The 24231-nt window shown below is 43.3% G+C and overlaps 2 protein-coding genes across 2 annotated transcripts in view; both read left to right on the top strand.

The window, feature by feature from the left end:
• Nucleotides 1-808: 808 nt before the first annotated feature.
• tlr9 (toll-like receptor 9) lies at nucleotides 809-3745 on the top strand. The gene is given in 4 exon segments (XM_076102439.1): nucleotides 809-815; nucleotides 1417-1440; nucleotides 1443-2728; nucleotides 2845-3745. Coding segments are annotated over 4 exon segments (1524 nt in total). The 3' UTR covers nucleotides 3052-3745.
• Nucleotides 3746-4260: 515 nt separating this feature from the next.
• LOC142955395 (ERC protein 2-like) overlaps nucleotides 4261-24231 on the top strand; it is a 136617-nt gene continuing 116646 nt past the window's right edge. The window contains 6 exon segments of the mRNA XM_076096901.1: nucleotides 4261-4768; nucleotides 6563-7705; nucleotides 11129-11152; nucleotides 11275-12042; nucleotides 20498-20653; nucleotides 22845-23012. Coding sequence (XP_075953016.1) covers nucleotides 6842-7705; nucleotides 11129-11152; nucleotides 11275-12042; nucleotides 20498-20653; nucleotides 22845-23012 — 1980 coding nt within the window. The 5' untranslated portion in view covers nucleotides 4261-4768; nucleotides 6563-6841.

Genomic DNA, 24231 nt, shown 5'->3' with positions numbered 1-24231 from the left:
AATAATGGGAAATTGTCAACCAGGTAGCCTGAGAGCTTTGGAGGACCGCTCGTGCAAAATGGAGATCCACTATTATGCATTCAGCCTATTGAAGCTTAAACGTCTGTATCTGTCAGGAAACAGCCTCACCTCTATTCCCTGGTTACCTGAAAGCCTGGAGGTTCTTGACCTACAGAATAATTGCATCTTCAACATTGTCGACCCTTTAAAAACTCCAAATCTCGTAGAGCTCTTCCTCGCCAGGAACTGCTTTTATGCAAACCCTTGCAACCAGTCCTTAAACATCAGCGAGAGGGTTTTCAGAGAGCTCCCAAAACTCAAAAACCTTACCTTAGGGTACAATAATCTCACCGCTATCCCTAAAGGGTTGCCACCCTCACTGCAAAGTCTGGATTTAAGAGAGAATACAATCACAGAGGTCTTAGCAAGAGCATTTGCCAACCTGACTCTCCTCAAGTTTTTGAATTTGGAGTGGAATTGCCAGCGCTGTGACCATGCAGCCAGACCCTGCTTTCCCTGCCCACAAAATCTCCCGCTACGCCTACACCCAGACTCCTTCTATGCTAAGAACAGCTCCATCACCCACCTCAGCTTGAGAGGAAACTCCCTGAAAACATTGCCAGAGGGTCTTTTCCTGCCTTTGGAGAAATTGTACGGATTGGATCTCTCTGACAACCTCCTGGCATATGCTATACGTAACGGCACCTTCTTTGCAGAGCTGAAGGGCCTCACTTGGATTAGCCTCATTTATAACTATGAACCACTGAAGACATTTCCGGAACTGATCCTCTCCCCATATATTGCCAATATGTCTGGTCTGCAATGTCTTCTTCTGAGTGGTAACTTTTTCCACACGCTTTCAAAAGAGAGTCTTAATGTTGTGTCCAAACTACAAAATCTAAAAACACTAGAACTGAGAATGAACTTCATCAATAATTGTAGCTTAACAGCTCTGAAGCAGTTACCGCTTCTCATCAATATTGACCTCTCCCAAAACATGCTTAATTTCCTTCCCTGCTGCTCGAGTCCCTCCTTTGAGATTGAGGAACAAGAAAGCTGTCAGAACCAGAATTTGTACACACATAATTTCCCTGACCCACCCCTTATGCTAATAGATCAAAAAGCCACATCTGGAAGTGGTACCTGGGAATCCAACCATTCGAACAGGCTGGAATCGTTTGAGGACAATGTGTCACAATTCCAATCTCTGTTAGACTTTAAAAACATTTTCTGCCGTGATAAACTGCTGTTTGACCTGTCTCAAAATGACATTTTGTCTATTAACAAAAAGGTGTTTGTTGGGATGGAAAATGCTGTTTGTTTAGACCTTTCCTTCAATTACATGAGCCAGGCATTGAAGATCGGGCTATTTAAAAGCCTGAAAAAATTAGTTGTTCTCATTTTGTCATACAATAGACTTGATTTTTACTATAAAGACGCTTTCAGTGAGCTTAAACCCACGCTGAAGGTATTAGACGTTAGTAACAATGAATTTCACTTCAAAATGAAAGGCATGGGTCATCGTTTTGAGTTCCTTCAAAATTTGACAAACTTGGAAGTTCTAAGTCTGGCAAACAATGGCATTGGGATGCGAATAGATCAAAGGCTGATCAGCAGCTCTTTGAAGTACCTCTACTTCTATGGAAATCACCTGGACATTATGTGGGAGTCTGATAACAACAAGTACACTCATTTCTTTCAAAACCTTACAAACCTCACCTACCTTGACATCTCTAACAATGATCTGAAGTCAGTCTCCCCAGAAGTGCTGTGTAACCTCCCAGGAAGCATAGAGACCCTTAGCATCAGTGACAATTTGCTGAACTATTTCCCATGGCAAAATATCTCCGCACTCACCAATTTATGTCACTTGAATCTTAGTCAGAACTTCCTCTATCATTTGCCTCTCAAAGTCATAGAATTTGGAGCAAATTTTTCTCTCTTAGACCTCAGTCACAATCGCCTCAGTAATATTCCTGAGGATTTCTTCACTATGGCGAAATCCTTGCACTACCTGTATCTCAACCACAATCAGATCAAAGCGTTGAACCACCACTTTCTCCCTGCCCCCTTTAGAAATGGTAGTGCCCTCCAGAAACTCACCCTGCATGCCAACCCCTTTAAATGTGACTGTGATACATCTTGGTTTGCGGACTTCTTGAGTACTACTCCGGTACAGATTCCTTATCTCACCACACATGTACACTGTGATTACCCAGAGTCCCAGCAGGGCAAGAGTGTACTCTCTATGGACCAGCGTTCCTGCCAGGACATATATGGTAGCTTAGCCTTTGTCGTCTGTTCCTTCTTTGCTGTGGCGTTCACTGTTCTGCCCCTACTGAAGCATCTCTATGGCTGGGATCTGTGGTATTGCTTACAGGTACTCTGGGCAGGACATAAAGGCTACTCCCAGCTCGCTGGTAGTGATTCGCATTATCACTATGATGCTTTTGTGGTGTTTGACACCCAGAACCGGGCTGTGAGGGATTGGGTCTACAATGAGTTAATGGTCAATCTGGAGAACGCAGGTCACAGGAGGTTTTGTCTCTGTTTGGAGGAGAGGGACTGGATTCCTGGGCTTTCATGTATTGAAAATCTACACAATGCTGTCTACAGCAGTGTGAAGACAGTGTTTGTGCTGTCCAGTGGTGCCACTGGTGGTGAAACAGTGAACGGTGTGATCCGCCAGGCTTTCTTCATGGTTCAACAGCGGCTTCTGGACGAAAAGGTTAGTAAAATTTACTTTTTATTTCCATAAGCATTGTGTGGGTGTGACTCTTATCCCGTCTGAGTTGTTGCCATGTTCTCACAACACTAAATTATCTCTGATTTCCTCCAAATAAGGTGGATGCAGCTATGCTGGTTCTGTTGGATGAGATGTTTCCCAAACTGAAGTACCTTCAGCTGAGGAAACGGTTGTGCAAAAAGTCTGTGTTGTCCTGGCCGAGAAACCCAAGGGCTCAACCCCTTTTCTGGAACCGAATAAGAATGGCATTGTCATCAGATAACCTCCGATTCTATGACAACAATATGAGTGAAAGTTTTATATGACCTCCTTTCAACTGCTAATAGAGAGCACTTGCAAAAAGCCCTTGTTGTTAAGAATCTTTCCATTGCATCATTTTGACAAACCTCCTTAATTGCATGTGTCACATACATAATGATACAATGTGGATGTTTTTAATATGTAACTATATATGTTTTTAGATTAAAGGTCATATATATGGGATTCAGAGTATTAACATAGTGCTAACAACTATTTGTAATGTAAAGATATAGTGAAGTTGTGCAGAGAATGAAGTCACTTTAACTCTGTGTGTGTTGTAATCCGAGGTTCTCTGTGCTTTGTTTACATAGCTGGGCCGGCCACGCTTGCATTTGAGTGCATTTGAGTCTCTCTGTTGTGCTCCACTGTCTAGCTAATGGCCGACAAGCCACCTTACTGCTGTTAGCACCGTTAGCTGCTACCTGCCGGCTCAGTGTGGCCATGTGGAGGCAGCAGATATGCTCTGAATTCTGTATTGAGTACCTTTAAAACGTAACCACTCTTCCATGCACTGTAAATATTTTACTTTTTTTTTATTCTGTTGTTTTTTATCGAACAAAATATGATGTTGATTCTTTAATACTTGTCTTTAGTGAGCTTGGGCTGTGTAGGAATATGTTGTTGGCTGCAAATCAAGACACTGTACATTGTATATAGGCATTCATATTGGAATATACAAATAAACTTGACTTGATTTCACTAGTAGTTCTATTTCAAGTATTACAAAGGAGTAATGTTATACTTGTGTAAACAACACCCCCACCCACAATCTCAAAGTTTCACTTCTCTTTTGTTAGATGCTTAGGAGGAATTGAAACTGATTGTGTACAGGTCACCGACAATTGCGTTCTCTGCTTGCACCCATTCAAAGTTAGACAAGTCACCTGTCATTTCTCAAGAAATTTAAGGAGGAAACTTGGGCCACATCTGGCTACACCAATTTTCAGGGCAAGGAAGCGTTACATAAATAATTCTGCAAGCTCCTGACCAGAATATACAATTCAGTGATGAACAACAGATGTGCATGCATGAAAGCAAAGACACCTATTTACTAACTACTTGTGGACTGGGATCTCTGTTCCATTTTTTTGTCTCGTGGCCCGGGAATTCCATCTGACAAAACACCATCACTTTTCTGAGAGTGAAACTCTGACGTTATTCTTGCTCATTTTCTGGGTGAATTATATTCAGTGCATGAACAGTGACCTGAACAGCTGCAACCGAGAGCCCCGCCCAGGTGCACAGTTGTCAGGATATTACAGCCTTTGGCTAAATCCAATCATGGTTATTTCCCATGCATCAGCTTCTTATAGCCCTGTAAACTTGCCTTTATGGCGTTAAATGTGGCTATGACTGTTAGGGTAGGATATCTGTTGCCTGATCTGTATAATAACTAAAATTCAATTCCATTTTTTTTTAAAATTTACTTGGCACTCTATATTATATATTTTTTTATTTTCAAATTTGGCTTCGTGTACATACAACCTTTCAAGTGTCATGTAGGTGCCTATGAAAAAAGAAAAAAAAGAAACCCTCCCATTGTTGCTGGTCGTGCTGCCCCACCACGCCGGTCGCGCACGCGCCAGCTTGGGAGAGCGCGCCCACGCGGACCCGATGGCAGGACAGGTCATGAGACAGCTGAGCCGATGAAATCATGGAGCCTGCGCCGAGGTCGGACACGGAACGGTTGGGACTTCATGGTGATGGAGAGTTGCCTGCCCGGTAAGATGGAGCACACCTTGCGTGCACACCTGGACGTTGTGGCATCATTTGACAATATTATTTAAACAAATGAAACTGCATTCAATTTGTGTGGCAGATTAATTATTATGTAAGGTTCTAGCTCGAAGTCGTGAAGCCGTGTGCATATGAGCAAGAAACTAATCCTTCATGCCGTGGTCGTAGTAGAGTTATTCGGGCGTCTGTGTCCAGGCTGCGTATAGTCGCATGCACAACGACCGTTCCACTCGTGATGATGCAGCCTACTTTATAGCTTGTCCCTTAGGGTGGCTGGCCGCTTTTTGAACTGAGGGAGGCAAATGTAATCATGTAAATTAACGAGTTAGTTTGGGCGGTGACTCGAGTTTTCTCTCCGCGGCAACAGCTGGCTGCCGAACTCACAAGGAAGTGCAGAGGCTTGAGGCGAAGTGAGACGTTCACTACTCTGTTTCACCACTTTCGGCATTTTGTTTAGTATTTGAATCAGTCGTGCTTGTCTTTTGCCAGTATGGCTTGACAAGGAGTTATACAGCTGCGTAAATTTAGCGCGTTCCCTTCGAAACTGACCGAGACCTCCATCTTAATGCAAATTATATCTATTATATGAAGCAAAGCTTCAATAGTAGCAAGCCAACATGTTCGCGGTTTCCTTGTTTTAAATGGTTGACCAGTTCATCTTTGTCATTCTATTTTAAATCCTGATTTTTTTTTTAATTAATTGCACAATTTGTGTACCGAAATTACGCGCAGACTTGATGGTGTCATTGCTGCACATAAAGCTAAAGTCATTGTCTCAAACAATGATGGATAAGGGATTGACAGCTATGTTATGACTGACAAGCAGATTTAACCAATCTGTCAGCTGCATCGTGACTCAAAGCACCCAATCCTCTTGGATTAGAGGAGGGATTATGATTTTGGATTTGCCTCTGCTTTGCGGACAGTCCCCAATATCTGGTCCATGGACTGCGTTGTGCTTACTTTGATTTCCTGGGGATAATTCTTTACCTACTTGTATGTATGGCTTTTTTAATGATATAAACATATAGTATATTACTGTATATGCTGATTGTATCCTAATATGGGCACACTCTTAACATGCTTGACTAGCCAAGTATGATTTACCTAAATTACAAGTGCCTCCTTTTGTCCATTTTTAGTGGAATCCTAAGGTATTCTATGGTAGGTATATAAAGTCAGACAATGAGCTTTGAAGTACCTATGAGGGATGGCAGATAAGGCTGCTCTTCCAATTCCCTCTACAGTCTGCATTGGCCTTAGCTCAGGTTCCCTCAGTCCTGAGCAGACATTAGAATCCATGTGCTTCATGATGGTAGAAGATTGAGTGCTGTCCTTGGTGCTGAAATGGACAAGTTGGTCCCTCTCCCCACTACATCAAGAATATAATTGTGATGCACTACATAGCTGTCTGTAACTGGTTCTCTGGATGATTCAGTGCAACAAATATTCACTCTTCAGTCTGTCAGGTCTTAATTATTTGTAGAGCTGTGTAGCGAACACAAAATTGGCATCGTTGATCAGATTTCTACTCTTATTATTGATAACCCTAACCCTAATTTTATTCGAGAAAGAGGTTCTGGAGAAAGACGTCTTTATGTTGCTCAAAGTAAAGTAACAAAAACGTTATTTTGGTATCAGATTGATCCTTATATTGGCAACAGTATAATACAATGATACCAGCCCTCTGAACCATGTAGTGATGCTGCTTGTGATATATTTTTTTATGTGATTGGTGATAGCGTTCTCTCAATATTTGTCATTCTTTTACCCGTTTAGAATCCATGATGTCCTGCACTGTAGCTGAAACCACAAGACCTCTGGCCTTTTTGTCTGGGAGCCCTCTAGCCCACAGTCACTGCCATTTTCTTCTAATAGGACTGACTGAGACTCAGCCTCAAGCCCGAAATGATCAAGAATGGACAGGTGAAAACTTAGAGGCCGAGAGGTGGCCTTTATTCTAAACCTTGTTATCCATTCTGGTTCCACAAAGGGATATGAAAATATTCCCAACTTTAACAGTCTCTTCTCAAAGGTCAACTTTTGCCATATAAAAAAATGCCTTTAAACATTAGAGCCAAGCCAGCGCACAGCAAGCTGTCGGCTGGTCCAAAGAGTAGTGGGCACACCGATGTCAGCACATCTCATTCACGCTTTTCCAGATCCCCCAAACAGGGGAAAGGCAAACAGGCTGTAATTTCTGCACCGGGCTCCCGCTCGGGGCTAGAACCAGGCTCCGTGTCAGGGAGTGGGCCCGCACCAGCGTCTAAATTGGCTGGAGGTCAAGGGTCGGTGTCAAGGCCAGGTTCAAAGATCAAACCCGGCACAGCAGCAGACAAAGGAGCAACTCGTGGTTCAGCGACAGCTCCAGGGGGTAAAACCCTATCTATGGAGAACATCCAGTCTTTGAGTGCTGCCTATGCAACTTCAGGCACCATGTACCCCTGTGAGCGAGATTCCTTGGAACCCTCTGGCGGGTATCCCAAAGGCACCATGACGCTGGGCAGGAGCACCAGCCGCTCCTCCTACACTAACCGAACAACGGCCATGGGCAGCACCCCAAACATCACCTCCTCTGGCCTCCATCCCCCTTCAGACCCCTACGGAGACCAAACCTTGCACCCTGCAACGACTTCCAGTCTGCGGCGCCAGTCTGGGAGACATCCACAGGCCCCTGATTCGGCTGGACGCGAAGACGCTCCCTCGTTTGAGCTCCAGTCTCAGCTGAGGGAGCTGCAGAGGGAGAATGACAGCCTGAGGAGAGAACTGGATGTAGGGAGGGACGGAAGGACGGGCCCCAGCATGAACAATGTCAACTTCTGGAGCCCAGATGTGAAAAGAGACAAGGGGGTTAGGCGGCAGGAGGGGGGGAGGACCTCGGTTTTGAAGGACCAGTACAGGACTAATCAAGACGACTCGCAGGTGAGAAAAATGACAAATTGAAGTTTGTTTCAAAAATGAAGAGAAAATTCTGAAATGACTGTGAGCAAAACATAAGCAATTTCATCTTTACAACTCTTTAGTGCATCGAATGCTCAATTTCAGTATTCAACAGTTAGTCACTTCAACACCAGCAGTCTTTATTAGAAAAGATCACATCTTTCAAATGGTGCAAATCTCATTTTGAAACAAAAATGTGTCTGTTCACACATCACATTCAGACATTTTTGTTGACTTGCTCATCTCCTCTGTGCATCATACCTCTCACATCATACCTTTTGTTCCCGTCTTCAAGGTTGCTTAGAAAGGCTTCTGTGCAGTTAATTTGTCAAGATGCTTGCCAGGCTCAGTGCTGTCTGTGTTTCCAAGGGAACGTGCCCTAGTGACAGCTATTCAGCAGGCTGAGTCAGATTTTGAAAAAGCTCTCAGCTTCTCCTGAAGGGATGGTGACCAGTCTGTCCTGTGCCACCTCTCCCTGGAGTCTGGCCCACTTAGTCTGAGGCATTATCCATCTGTCTGTCTCACTGCATAGCTACTGTATATCAGTTCTTTCTTTGTCTGTCTTGCTTGTCTTTTCTATCTCACCGACCTTCTGTGTCACCGTTTGTTTTTGTGGCATTTTCACTTCCTCGTGTGTCTGTGTCTGTCTGGTGGAAAGATATAATTGTTCTCTGGATATATATTTAATCCTCTTTCGCACTATGCAGCTTGTGTAGCTTCTGTTGAATCTACTTATTGCTAACTCTTGCTCTTCGTCTCTCACACAATTGTGCAAAAAAACGTAACATTTCTTTCATCTTACTCCTCCCTCCTGTAACCAAGGAGCTACCACTACATTTGTATTTATAGCTTTCTCCATCTCACATTGTCATACAGTGTGAGGACACTGTGACGCCCACACACTTCCTGTGATTTTAACACAATAAAAACAGAAAGTTTGTAAATGAATAACTGTTTTCATTCAGGAACATAGTAATTGTTCTGTAGCTTTATAGAGTTTCCACTGATACATGTTTCTCAAAATGCTTCCTTAACAAGCTGAATTGTATGCTACAACTGCATGAAGATCTGCATTCACCACCAATCCTCCTCTTCTGTAAGAGAACACGCAGGTACACCAAAAACTACACACACTACTTTTACCGCCTACAAAATGTCAGAGGGACTTCAGTTGACTTTATAGACATTACATGTCTTTGCCACTGAACTACTGGTGTTGAGCTTCTCGTGTCTGTAGCATTAAATGGAGCAAGACGGTCGATGTTACCAGTCTCTGTGTGTCTGCAGGCACTTGGCCCTGACTGTGATAGATGGATGTGTTTGTCTCAGTTCTGCTCCTCCAGGCAAAGGACCCATTCAACGAGAGTTGTACGTGTCGGCTCATTGGTCTCTCCCACACCAACACGCTCACTTGTACTGTCTTTTCTGCTTTGACCCTTTTTCTTCTTTTATCTTTGTTCATCCACTTAAACCACTCACAGTAAAGAATCTGTACATTTATGATCCCATAAACCTTATGGACACAAGAATGAAAGCATATGCGTAGAGAATATATTGTAGGTTACTTAAAGCAGAATTAGTTCATTGAATTAATTTGAACAATTAGCTGTGTTGTTGCTCAAAACACAATTCATTATAAAACATTAGAATACTCGCTTACACCCCCCTTTCTTACAGATACACACATCTAGGGATAGTTCAGCTCCTGCTGATAATGGTCAGGAATTTGTTAGCAACAATCGCTCATTAAATTGTTACCAACCCCCTTTGTCTCTCATCTTGGACCTTAACGTTCTCTCAGAATGTTTACAATCCTATCATATAAACTCAGAAAGAAGCCCACTTTCAATTACTTGCTCACTTTGATAACGCAATACCTCATACCTCATGCAGAAGATGTTGTTCAAACTCCTATCTGCTGTCACCTTGCTCTCCCTTATCACCTCTATCTGCCATTTCTCCTTTCAGATGATCACTTCGCCTCCATTTCCCCTGTGTTTTGCCCCTTGAGACTCACTGGGAAGAGTTGAGTCTGACAAGACAACTTTGTAATTAGCATAAGGAATGTCACCTTTTCTCTCAGCTGTAATGACCAGAGCTGTCCCCGAACCATCTGTTTGTTTGGTGTACGTGTGTGTGTGTGTGCTTGTACATATGTATTTGTGTCTACAGTCTTGGCTGTGTGTGTTTGTGTGGAGGATTGTCCGCCCACTCTGACTTGATATTCAGTGCTAGCTTGTTGCATTGATTATCCATGTTCACCCTCGCCTCCCTCCTACATCTCAACTCTGTGTCCTTGGCGCTCCCCACCTTCTGGACTCGAGCAGAGGAGTAAGAAGATTTGAAGAAAAAATTGTAATATCTTCACGCAGATGAAGAGATTAGTAATTTAACTTCCATTTAGAGTTGTGTCAATAGATCTTTGACGTAGTCTTTGTTGAGGACAATGCTGTGTTTGTGTGTGTTTCTGTTTCCTTGTGCCTTTTCTTACCCTGCTCAGTCAACCATCACGAATGCTCTGTGTGTCCCTGGTTTCAAGCTCAGAATGAATTTCCATTTGCCAGTCAGAAGAGCTGCAAGATGTAAATGTCGATGTGAATCAGCATTTTGTATTTTGTAACACTTTGCACTGCAACATGTGGCGAAAGCAGGAATGCTGAGTGAAATGTATTGTCCCCAGCACCACTCTATTGGTGCTCATTTGTGTCACTTACTAATTAATTAGTCAATCAAATCAAAGACAAATCAATCAGTAATTACATTAGTACCTCTTCAGCCCATCGTTACAAACGTTGTGCAGACATTGTTCAAGCCAATAAAATGAATTCATGGCAAAGATCTTCCCAAGGCTTTTATGTGTCACACCATGCTGCATGCAGGGAATGATTTATTTATTAAGAACTGAACCTTTGATTATTCTATTTCATCCGTTCGTCCACTGGTTTGACAATGTAATAATTGTATTCTTGATTCATTATTGATTTGTCAGTTTATTTATCAATTGATTAGTGAGTGGCATTATTGGGACCACATAAGCCTCACTGCATTTATGCCAGTAATTGTTCTGGTTCTCTTTGAGGTCATTTTTTTTATTGTTTTTGATTTTATAAATCGCTAATTTCTTTTCATCTGAAAAAACATCACACTTTATCCTGACCCATTCTTTGATATTCACCTCCTCCGAACAAACCCACGTCATTTTAGCTTTGAGTACCTTCTAGGTTTTCTCCCTGTGTTTTGAAGAGAAATGACCCCCCCTAGTGGCAAAATCATGTAACAATCACCCAACAGTTTGCAGTAATCTACATAATGGTTTGATATTTATGGTTTATATATATTTAATCTTCTTTCTATTTTAATTTATGCGTGTGCATGTCTTTCTTATGTCACATCTCGCTGCTGCAGCCTGGGGATATAAGAAGAAACAAGGTCTGTTTTATGTACCACACTGTATATTTTTTACATGAATGTGTCATCTTGTGTTTATTCATTTTTAAATGTGTTTGTGTACTTATTGAATGAACGTTCGCGTAATCCTTCTCTCTTTGTAGCAGCTTCCGTTGACAGTTCAGGAGCTTCAGGAGGAGCTGAAGGCTCACAGAGAGATGAACAGTCGCTTGCAGCAACAGCGACAGCAGGGGAACTCCGGCTCCTATCGAGAACTCCATACAAACCAGGACCATAGAGGGGGGCTCAGCCCCGGCCACAGCCCCAGACAAAGCTCCAGCAACCTGCACAGTCCTGGGCCGAAGAATAGCCCGAGAGCCAGCCCATCCAACACCTACAATCCCAGGCAACAGGAAGCTGATGTCATCATTCACAGCCCTGGTTATGGCTGTAACACTGCAGTAGCTGCGCAGAGAATCAGCCCTGCCAACACCCTTCAGCCTGGGCCGAAGAACAGCTCAAATCAGCCCTTCTACACTCCAAGCCAAGGTCCGGTGGTAGCACCCAGCTCTGGTTCACTCCGGCCCTGCAGCCCCTGCCAGGTGCCTGGGTGTGAGGGCTTCTCCTCGCCTCCTCCTCTGGATCCATCAGAGGAGAATTTCTTCCGGCTCCAGTCGGAGCACGAGCGGCAGGCCAAGGAGCTGTTCCTGCTGAGGAAGACCATGGAAGAGATGGAGATGAGAATCGATTCTCAGAAACACACTCTGGGTGCCAGGGACGAGAGCATCCAGAGGCTGCTGGAGATGCTTCAGGGCCAAGGTCAAGGCCATGGTCAAGTTCAGGGGACCTGGGGTCGAGGACAGCGGACGGGCATCATAACCATGGCGGCGCAGGAGGCCGAAGCGCAGCTGGAGAACATGCACGTGAGAGAGGTGGGTTTTTCTTCCTCATATTTCTGAGGGCTGCAGGAGGTGAATGGTGATACTATAGATGAACCATTCATCTATAGTATCAAAGTGATGTGACGGGCTGAGCAGTATGTCAATAGTTATTCGTTTTTTGGTAAAAAAAAATCATAAAAACACAATATTGTTGCCTGTGTTGACAATGCAAAGCAATATCCATGTCAGATTTTACTTTACCATTTTACTAATGGTTGTGAAAATACTCGAGAGCTCAAACTGACTTTGACTTACCATCACACAGCCAAGTGCATGATGGCTAAAGCATGATTTTTATAAAAAGATATAGTGATAAATATAAATGGTTTAAAGTGATATTTTTTTTCTATGCCGTAGTCCAAACTTATTTACATATGATCTATGTCATTTTGTAATTTGCATATTAATTGATGAGATTAATTAATAACATTTTGCAGTGCAAATATTGTGCATTTTGTATGTGCGTGTGTATGTGTGTGTGTTATGTAGAGTGGTGAGTAGAAAGCTGCTCAGCAGGTCTTATCAATGGGCCAGATTAACATACGGAGAGCTCTAAGCCTGTGTTCAGCCATGCAGTTTTACAATACAACTCTGTTTGTTTGTGTTTGTGTGTGTGTGTGTGTGTGTGTGTTCCTGGATATGCACATGCTCATATGGCTGCTGCTCATATGCCACTTGGCTGTGCGTTCAGCATAGCCTTTGGCAGTTATTCCACAGCATGTGGCATGCATTAAGCTTGTTATGCATTGGAATTAAAAGCTAATTAAATAAGGTGGAAAAATGATTGTAGCCCATAAAAAAATCAGTTTAAATACAAGAAAAAAACATTTTTATTTTTTTATTTTTCCTCATGGACTCAATTTTTGTTTTATTTGAATGAGAATTTAAAAACACCAGCCCTCCATTGAGCTGTAGTGTAGCACAGGAGTGTCTGTATCCTCTGCCAGGGCTCGCAGTGGCTCTGTGCTCCTCATTCCTGCCTTGTTTATTTTTAACTCCTAAATCTTCTTAGCCTTTAATTTCTCTACCTCTCTGTCAGTGTGTGTGTCTGTGTGTGTGTGTGTGTTGCATGTCTGTGCATGGCTCTGCTATTGTTTGTGTCATGATGTTCTTGTTTTTCCGTCTATGTTGTTTGTCTGGCCAGTTACAGTGATTGCGTGTGTGTGGTTGTGTGTGTGTGTTTGTGTGGTTATGTGAGCACGCGTGCACATCTGGGGCCTGTCGGCTTAGCGTTTTTAGCGAGGACACTCCCTCGCCGGGCTTGCCGGTGGCTGATGGGATATCCACCTGAGCCGGTCACTGTTATGATTTTGTCAGAGGGGCGCATGGGTGTTTCCCCCCCATGCTAATGCAACCACTGCTGTGCATGTGTGCACTTGTGCGTGTGCGTAAGGGACCTAACCATGCTGTGTGTATAAGAGGTGAGTACCTGTTCACACACACTCTGTGTGCTGTGCTATTTTTAACTACTTGACAGCTTAACACATACTGTGGGTGCAATGGAGGAAGAGGGGGTGAGTAGGTGTGAGAGAGAGGGAGAGAGGGAGAGATGGGAGAAAGGAGTGTTTTTCTAAGGTAAAAAAAACAAGCTGTGTTTGTCTGAATATTAATGTATGATTAATGAGGGAAAACACTCTGACCGCCCTGACTGAAAAGAGAGGCGATTGTTGTTCTTTCGTTTTTTTCCCTCGTCTCCTTCTGGCCTCCTCTCCTCTGAGGTTGGGATGGTGTGATGGAATCTCTGTGTATATGTAGACTATATATGCATATATATATATGCATATATATATATATTTAACAAGGGTTAACACTGTGCAAGTTAAATTCAATATTTTAATTGTATAAAAGGTTAATAATAATACAATGCCAGTCCCAAAATCATTGTATTGAATCAAAATAGTTCCTTATAACTGAGCTATCCTCATTGGATTGTAGTGAAAAGACACTGTCAGCCACTTTCAACATTTATGTGTTGAAAACATTCAGATTTGGGGGACTCAAAATGTAGTTTATTAACATTGTGGTGAAGAATACTCAAATTGTCTGACCGTTTGATGTGGTTGTGGTTGGTGTGGAATTTGCGTGTTAAAGGTTGGGCTGAATTCAGATTTATTCGAAGGGTTTCTCTGCACTCACTTAACTGTAAGAAGCAGCCTGATTCATGTGAAGGCCTGTTGCCTTTGTTTAAACATAATTTAGCCCTACACTTGCACTTGTCATGGTTAGTGAAGGCAAGCCAATGATGGTATGTGCAGCTATTGCCTCTATTAGGGGGCACTACTCTTGGCTCTTTTGATTAGCTCCAAAGGAAACCAGCCCAACTGCCTTTCATTACCATGCCCATTACTCTCCTTTAAATGACCCAGCTTGTTTAGCTTGAGCTGGGATAATAAATGCCTCCATTTTCAGTTCACCTCTGCTTTTATTTATCCTTCAAACATGGCTGAGGGTTGAAACAGGGTTCTTGGTATTCTTTGCTGCTTTGAAGAAAACTGATCACCTTAAATGTGTGTTTATAGTATTTTATTTTGTTTAATGTAAGGAGCAAGTTTAGGAGATGCATGTGAAAATGTATGATGCAAACTTTGCTCTCTCGCTTGTGTTTCAAATAACAGGTATAATGTTTACTGAGACATTTTTGCAGTACTAGCAATGTCCACAAAGTGGCAGTATTCTATTAGAATTGAACTAGTGTGATGTGTGAACTGTGAGCCTAAGTTATGTGTGATGGTGAACACACACACACGCACACACACACACACACACACACACACACGCTGAGAGGCATAAATCTGGGCCTAATCGGCTCTCCCCAGCCGCCAGGTCCCTGTAGACCCAATAATAACAGCCTCACCACTGCTCTGTTCCTGCACAACCCTGACCTGCTGCCAAGGGCGTGCACAAACACATGCACACTCTAACTGTGAGATTTTTACTTGGAGATGGCATATTGACTTTCATACATATGATACTGCAGACTTCACATGGTCCTTGGGGGCTCTGGATAGAGTTAGGTCCCCTACTGTATATGGAGGGGACCTAACTCTACCCAGAGCGGGAGCGGGACCACTGAGTCTGTGGCATTGATCTAGTGTTGAGAACTTAAAGGCAAAGCACTTATGGTTCCCCTGTTTTTTCTACTGTATGACTTACTTCAGAAGTCCTGTCGATGTTTTTGGCAAGGCCTCCCTGTCTGCCCCCGCATCCTCTCTCAAACATTAATGAAACTACAGAAATGTAACTGTTTAAAAAAATGTTGCGCCAGCTTATTGAGGGAGGTGGAAGTTCATGTCAGCAAATACGTCTTTTTTTGTAATCTCTTTCCTGCTTTTTCTTGCAGCTCACTTTCTCATGCCACCAGCCTATCAGCTCTGTTATTTCTCATCTGTCTTTCTGCCTTTGTATGTTTGTCTGTCCATCAATATTTCCCACTCTCTCTCTTTCTTTCTCCCCGGGCTGATATGCTATCTGTTGTAGTTCGGTTAATCGATGAAAAGCCTGTCCCAGGTGGGGCTTTTTAAGGCTCCATTGTTGTTTGACTTATTTCAGCCTTGGATAATGAAGCCCCTCGCAACTAACATAATAAGAACACTGTAAATAAATGAGCAAGAAAACACAGACACACACACACACACACACACATACACACACACACACACACGCACACACACCCCGGGCACCACATCTTCTCCATGCTCTGTTGGTCTCCCAGAATGTTTGAGCGGAAAAGTTTATCGGGACAAAATTACACCCCCTCAAACTTTCTCCTCACCCCTCCCTATTTCTCAGTAAAGCTTTCCCTCCTATTTTCGTTTTGTCTTTTCAAACCGCTCTTTCAAGCCATTGAGCTTATAGGCGGACACATTTTCACATTTTTGTCAAGCAAATGTGTTTCCTTTTTCTCTCACTGATGGAGAAGGGATGGGAATGTGATTGATGAATGTTTGAGTATGTGTGTGTGTGTGTGTGTGTGTGTGTGTGTCTATGTCTATGTTGAATCTTTTCATGTTCTAGTTTGCGAATGGCATATATGACACCATTGCCTTCAGGCTAGAATTGAACCTTTTGACCGTATCCTTCATTCAGGATGCCGACACTTATTGCTAAAGTGTTACGTTTGATCCTATTCATTCCATATGCTCGGTCCTCCGACACATGTGGAGCAGAGAAGACGGTCTTTGATGACATGCTCTCTTGCATGACTTAATTTCCTTTATTGTACTCAAACTATACTCTAACCGTTGATAATAAGGAGTTAATACAAACACGCTCTCTCCATGGGCCAGATAAATATACGTGCACAAACGGACACACACTTACAGTGACACATTAATACACATATGGTTAGTAGGAGATTAGGATCGTGGCAGCAGTGGGCATACCAGTCTGTGGGAGGCATGCTCTAACAGCAGTAATCCCTCCTTATCCACAACTGACATGGACAAGAGGATAACGCCCTTGTCTACTTTCATTTCAACTCACTGGGAAGAATAGGAGCAACCAGTTGCATCTGCCTGTATTTCTACTTGAACTATGCAGTACAAATATACTTTCCTTTTGCAACACAGCATACACTATAGCAGTGTACAAATAAATAAAATGATCTCGCTATGAATCCTCTGTGAAGCTGGAGGTGGTGGCCTAAAGCTTTGAAGAGCCTGCGGGTCACAAGCCAGTTGTTCAATATCGATAAATCTGGGTGGGGATTAAGAGAGCAGCAGTTGCCACCACTGAGGTGCCTTTGAGCAAGGGCCACTCCTCATCACCACAACTGAGGTGCGTCTAACCCCCAATTGCTCCAGTGGAGCCGCTTGGTGGCCAGCAGATCAGACGGTGGTTGTGCTGGGCGGCTTCTGGGTGTGAACACGTGCGGCTGTGTGGGTGTGAACAGGACGTTCATGAAAAAGAGAACATTGGTCTCAGCTATACCTCCCTGAAATAAAATAAAAAGTACGGCTCAGTCAGCCAGATAACGTAGGAGTTAATTAAGATGAGAAGAGGGCACACAGCCGTATAGTTAATGTTTGGTATCTTTGCTCTGACCTCACACGTACCTGCACAGATATGTGATAGCTGCTGTGGTAGCAGACATCTTCCCCTTGAGACTAGCGTCAGAGCCTACAGTTGGTCTCGTGGTGGTGGTGAGGCTGAATAGAGCTAAGCAGTAGCAATGACGGTTGTGTTGCGATGGATGGATGTTGCATAGGCGCATTTCACATGTGAAGGAAGCTTGCATGCTTCACTCCATTTTTAGCTGGGACTCTTTCAGAGAGGTGTTGTTTTAGATCTATGGTCGTTTTAGAGGCGTTTTAAGTGGCAATATTCCATTATTTTGAAGGTGTCTAATATTTTACAAATACACAATCATGAGATGGTCAATCCAGGTTTTAAATACTGTGATCATTTAAAATGCTTTCCATAATGGACTTATACTGTCCTAATACTCAACAGTTATGTTCAACCTGCTGTGTGCCCATTTGCTTGGATGTGTGTGTGTGTGTGCTCGTGTGTGGGCATAGTCAGAGCTGCAATTAATTATTGATAGAAGAAGTGTAGCGCATGTGCTGGTAGAAAGTGTTGCTAAGCAAGAGCTTTAGCCTGCCAGAGACATCTGCGAGGGAGACAGAGTTAACAAGTGAGAGATAAGAAATAGAGAGATGAAGGCCAAAAGAGTGAAAGAGAGAGATTCTCATGGCCTGTAGCTGAGTGTGTCTCCTTCCTGCTAACAAACAGAGACAGAAAGACAGAAAAAAAGACCAGAGAACAAACCAGCACCTGCTGTTAAAGATGGAAAGAAGTCATCGGGAGAGCATCAAACAGGGTCCAGCTTAAAGATCATAGGATGTTTTTTTTTTTTGCAAAACCAGAATTTTTAAGGACGTACAGTGGAGGATAACATAACATTTTTAAGAGAGATAGAGACGGGAACTGGTCTGACTGATCATATTTTTTAGTGGCTCTGAAGCTGTAGGTGTTAGAAAGTGCTAAAGATGATGAGCCGCCAGGCTTATTTTTACCGGGTCCCTCCCCAGGAGCTCCATCGTAGGAACAAGCTCCAGGCCGATCCGGCCAAGACCAGGGCTCTACAGACTGTCATTGATATGAAGGTAGGACTTACAGTGCATCTGGACTCAACAAGAGCAATCAAAATGATATCGGCGAGTTTAAACTGCGTTTGGTGTCGTGATAAGATATAAAGTGTGATCTTGTTTGAGCAGTGTAGTTTGCTTTTCAGTTGCAGCCTGTTGTCTGGTTTAGTCTGATATCAGCTTCATACCGACAAACCTTCACTTATTGATGTGCACCGCTGAAATGGGAGCAGTAGTAGAGGATTGGGCTCGGCTTGTAAACGCAGACACAAACATCCATGCACAAACAATCGAAACAACATTGTCTTATTGTTGCCTAGTGTCCGTATGGTGGCCATGCCTATGTAAAGGCCATTATTGGTCCATGCAGAGTTGAGCACTTATTCAATTTGTTTCAAATGTCACATATGGAAGCTTTCACTCTCATCTCAGCCCTTTGAAGTTGTTCGAGCTGTTCAAAGTTGACTCCACATGCGTCTGCATGCACAGCCCCCCCACACACACACATAGTGTTCATTCAGCAAACACTTGTTCTAAAAGTGGTTCCTTTCCAGCAAAACCACAGTTATTTTTCACACATACTTTGTGATTTGTCTGCCTATTAACAGACGGCACATGTGCTAGGACGCTCACACTGTTGCAAATGCATGAGAGAATCTGACTGCATTGATTACAAAGGCAAAAGAAACATTGCCAGAAGGATTAGTCTTATGAAGGGAGAGAGAGAGACAGATACAGTAACAGTCTTCCTTTGGTGAATTTGATAATGAGGATGACATATTTTCCTGCATTGTGGATTTTTGAAACTGTCCTCTGTTTATGTTGTTGAGTATATCACGCACAATTCTGTATGTTTTTCGTGCTGTGCGTGTGTGTGTGTGCGTGTGCTGTTGCTTTTTCTAAGTGGTGTATGTTTCCGTTTTGTGATTACAGAACACCAACTCCCCTTTCTGTTTTGATCCTGATGTTATCTGGCAGGTACAGTAATACGTGCTCGCCTCTTAATCCTTCTGTCAACTCAACATGGGTTACAAGTATACAGTATTTGTGTTGTCCCGTATCTCTATCATCAATTCTTCCTTGGTTGGAATGCAGCACCGTCATGCACAGTAGTTCATGTTTCAGTAGCTTTGAGGTACATGTATTCCTTTTGTACTGAATGTTGTTTCGGTCTCTATGTGCTCTGGAGCAGAATCCGATATTAAACAAATATCTGACCAGAGCGAGGTTTATAAATCAGATATCAACGTAAAGCAATGTAAATGACTGAATAGCATAGTCTGTGTGTGGTCATTTTTGTATTGTGTGGAGGGATTCCCCCAGACGCCTGAATGCCCCACCTTGACTTTCTTTCCTAGGTGTTCATTGAAAAGATGTCCTTGCATACACACTGTGTGTGTGTGTTATATGCATCTTTATGCATTCCTGTTGGCCTGGTCTACTTCTGTTTGTTTAGGATAGTATGCAGCATTGGTGCTAGGCAGGGCTGATGTCAGAGGATGTAATAGAGGTCAGATGCTTATATGTTGCCTGTGGTTTGTGCTGACGGCATCATGCAATCTGCTTCCATTTATTCAATTCCGTCTCTTCCCTTCCAAGGTTTAGTATTTAACGTATGTCTGAACCCATGCAGCTAAACAACCTGAGGACCTGTCCACGACAGACCCTTCCATTCCCTCATAGACACATCTTGGCTGCACACAACTGTCTGCCTTGACAGTTCCCCTGTTTTACTAGACATTCTAGTCAGAAATAGGAGTACACATTAAATAGTTATAATCTAGATACAGGACGCTACATTCTCTTCTGTGAATATGAAGAATCACTGTTTAATTAGTGTGATCAAGGCTGTCTCCAACAATTTCGGTCACATTGGAGCCAGGGTTTGAACATATCTCTTGAGCTACCATTATACTGTATATCCTTCACACAGCTATTTCTGTCATTCTTCATGTGAACAAACAAGTGTAGCACTATAAAAGTCTTCATTAGAGTCTTCCTCATAATATGCACGCTTACCCTGTTTTTAAATGGCATCGCTTCTTTCTGTATTTGTACTTTTTTTGCATGACATCTTAGAGGGATAAGTTAATGGATAGATCAGTGATATCTGAGACAGGTAAGCCCCTAATAAAGTCTAGAGCCTGCCGCTGCATCCTGTGCTTAACGTTGTCTAAGACGATTGTGATTGGGTTAAAGAAATATAAACAAACCAGAGCGTTTTTCCCCCGAAACCAGAATGATAAAGTGTGGCGCCTGACCTTTCTTTAGCGATGACACAGCACTGTGGACTTACGTCTGGCTATGCGAGACTAGATCTTTGCTGACTCTTTGCCTGCCTACTGTTGCTGGTGCAGGACACCAAGATCTCTTCCCTGGAGAGGAACATCAGAGACATGGAGGATGAGGTCCAGATGTTAAAGACCAGCGGCCTGCTGCACCTTGACGAAAGGCAGGATGAGTTCAAGCAGGTGGAGGTCTACAAGAGCCATTCTAAATTCATGAAGACTAAGGTAGAATGTCTCTGCACGCCACTTGAGACAACTTCACACTGTATGACCCGAGCGATGCATGTTTGCCTTGAAACATCAGTTATGACTGCGAGAGAACCTGCTATGTGCATGTTGCATGTCGCCATTGCATGTTCATGGAGAAGCAAGCATGAGTGTGGTGAAATCTTGCTGAACTGCATGTTACAGAATATTGTGTCTTGATACCAAGAACTCCTACGCTTATGAATATATCTGTTATTTCCTATTCAGAGTGAGGTTTCTTCTTTCTTCCTTATTTCCCATGAAATATTTGTGTGCCTTACCTACCTTACCTGTGTGATGAGCAAGCATTGTACTGCTCTCCTATCTGTGACGGCTGACTGTTCTGAGGGAGCAAGCTCAGGCCGTATCGGCTTACAGTGCACCGGGTCTGTTTACCAACTTCAGCTGGCAGGAAGACCTTTAGAAAGGCCCGACTAATATGTCTCTATTCCAGGCTGTATGGTTTATTCATTGGGACCCAGCAGTGCCCCGGACTGGCGTGCACAACATTTGAATAGGCACATGAATATATCTCCAGGAGCCATATTTAAAAATGTAGTTTCATGTTTCACAGAGTTTCTAGCTGAGTGTCCATTATGGCTGAGGCTGATGACTAGAGCTCCATGTGAAAATGTATCTCTTTTGTTTATTAATGGTGCTCATTGTAGGGCCCATTTGTCATTGCATCGGGGAAGTTCTTGATGCAATCATAAAAGAGATGTTTTCATGAATGGGCCCCTGACAGATGAATGTGAGCTTACAGCGACAGAGGAAAGAGTTCTCTCCTCGCCCGTCCTGACCTGGGATGATATACATCACAGTGATGGCACTGGCTCGCTCTCTCTTGTCTCATCTTTCTGCGTAACAGAGAGACACCATGCGCAGTCACACAGATTCATTCTATATCCTTGAAGTGTTTAGGGTCCTGGTCTTTCAGCAGCGGTGGCGACTGGTGTTGAGGTGAGACTGTGATAAGAGAAACCAGAGAGGACAGCATCCCTGTCCTCTCTGGTTTCCTCTGTGGGCTTTGATTTACTCCAACACCAGAAAGTGGCTTCTGAGAACAGGAACATTTGTTCAAGCATGACGAGTATGAATTTATATCCAGATTATCTTTTCTAACAGAACTTGATCAAGTGTAACATTCTGAATCCTCAGCGGTGTGGTTGAGGAGTTCAGAGTGTGGAGGAGCACGCAGCCAGTTTCCCAGCTTGCTGTGTGCTGTAGTTTAGTGGCTTGCTGTCCTCTTGTCTTTGTGTCTCTGTAGGAGCAGGCCTTGTCACCATGTCTGTCTTCCATCAGAACAGCTCCCACCTTCCTCTTCCCGCCCCAACAACCCTGGATCACAGAACAAGCAGAAGTACCCCTCTTATTAGCCCCTCTCCAAACAATGTTTCTTTCATTCAAACTCATATTCTTGCCCCTGGTTTTATCTATTGCTCTATCATATATTTTTTTAGTCCATTCTATACCATTTCCTACTTCCTTTGGTCCCTGTCTTACTATCCTCTCTCCAGTCTCACCACACAGGGTCGCCTTCTTGCTCCTGTGTCCTTTTATTCTGTCCCGTCTCCCTTCTCTCTCTGGCTCTTTATTTCTCTGAGGGTTGATTGGCCAATCTCTTGTCCAGTCACAATTCCCCCGTTGAGGTGAACCCTGCTCACAAAATGAGAGAAATCTCTCTTCGTATCAGCTTTGTGCATTTTTGGCACCAGTGGACAGATGACAATCTTCTGCACATAGCTAGCACAGAAACCTCCCTCTGTTAATGCATTTGATTTCGTATGTGGTTTTCTGTCCTGTTCTGCATCGTAAAACAATTTGAATTGTAACACTTTTCGCCGTGATTTTGAGTGATGAGATCGCGATCACGCCATCAGTTCAGTAAATATTGCCCACTTCTATATTAAACAGCATGTTTAAGTCTTTCAAAACGCTTGTTCTGAAAGTCCTGTTCATAGAGAACAAAGTGTGTGGAAAATTGTTCCATTCAGTGATACACAACAGCAACACACACATTGGTGTGTATGTGGTTTGTGGGCCTGCATGTGTGTTTGCGTGGGATAAAAAAACATTTTTTCTCACTTTGAAAGTTTTTGTTATCTGTTGACTTAATGATGACTAAAAGATTTTCATAACTAATTTGCGCTTGTGCTTCTGTGATTGTCAGATTGAGCAGCAGAAGCAGGAGCTGAACAGGAAGGAGTCAGAGATGCAGGCCCTTCAGACCAAACTTGAAACACTGACCAATCAGAACTCCGACTGCAAGCAACACATTGAGGTGTTAAAGGAGTCGCTCAGCGCCAAGGAGCAGCGGGCCAATACACTGCAGACAGAGGTCAGTACACCCGCACTCACACTGAAAAGTAGCTGTTGGTCCAACTCTGGTGCATTTACTGTGATGAGGATCAATGTGCGTTGACCAACTAGTCTTTATGACCAACTTGCATGCACAGATACTTAGATGACCGAGGTCATCGCGACTTCTGCGAGTGTACAAAATGCTGGCTTTTTTTCCTGGTTTCTTTCTCTTTCTGTTTCTCTAATGGACGTTGAGGTGGGTGGATACAATGTCTATGTGGTTGGCTCCTGTAGTCCACCAGTGAGCTGATACATGTGGGAGGGTCACTCAGTCAAAAGGCTGGATGGAGAAAGCTGGCAGCTTTTTCCTCTTTGAAGTTTCTAAACTCTATGGCTCTAATGATTATATCACTGCTGTTAGGGATGGAGTCGGGTTGTACGTAGAGAGATGGAGGTGTGTGTGTGTGGGGAGGGTAGCATTTTGCATTTTTCTCCATCACTCTCTAGACTTGGAACTGATGATTTCGAACTTTAGATCTCTTTGTGTTGGGCAGTTGAGAACGGCCCGCTAACTATGTCCACTCATCATTACAGGAAGCAATTTGGGCCAAAATTAGGCCTAATTGTCCATACATGTGCAAGGAATTTTGGCCCTCGCAGCTAGCAGAATACATCATACTTGAAGGAATTGTTTTTTGTAGTGGGTGGTTTTTCTCTGTGTACATGTTTTTGTTTGAGTGTCTGAAATGCTGAAATGAAAATCATGCCCTTGAGTGGGCAGGCATATATAATATAATATATATAATAGACTATAATACTGCGCACTGGGTACATCACTGTGGTCTGTAGCCTGTCTTCCTCTGACTTCTCATAGGCTACTGCAGCGGGCTGTAAACAGATCCGACAGTCTTGATCACCACACACACACACCCACACATACACATAGTCACCCACCCACGCAAAGACATACACACCATAATACTTAGGCTGTCAGGTCTTGAGTAGTTTTTCCCTGCTATTGAAGTGGCATTTTCCCCCGCTTGGGAAAGGCTAGGGTTTCCTGGACTAAGTGGGCAAACCAGAGGATGAGTAAAGATATTGAGTGCGCTTGAGGCCAGCCGTGGCCCTGCATTCCTCTACTGTCCGACTATCATTCGACTAGAAAGCACGGCCATTCTCTTAGGATCTCCCTTCATTCGTTCCATCTACTCATATTATTACTTCATCTCCCTTTAGCAGTTTGTTTCAGCTTTCCT

Source organism: Anarhichas minor, unplaced genomic scaffold (assembly GCF_050575085.1).
Source record: "Anarhichas minor isolate MPS153535 unplaced genomic scaffold, ASM5057508v1 ptg000003l, whole genome shotgun sequence".
Classification (NCBI taxonomy): Eukaryota; Metazoa; Chordata; class Actinopteri; order Perciformes; family Anarhichadidae; genus Anarhichas; species Anarhichas minor.
The sequence above is the reverse complement of the archived record's forward strand: the minus strand, read 5'-3'. Positions and strand labels throughout refer to the sequence as shown.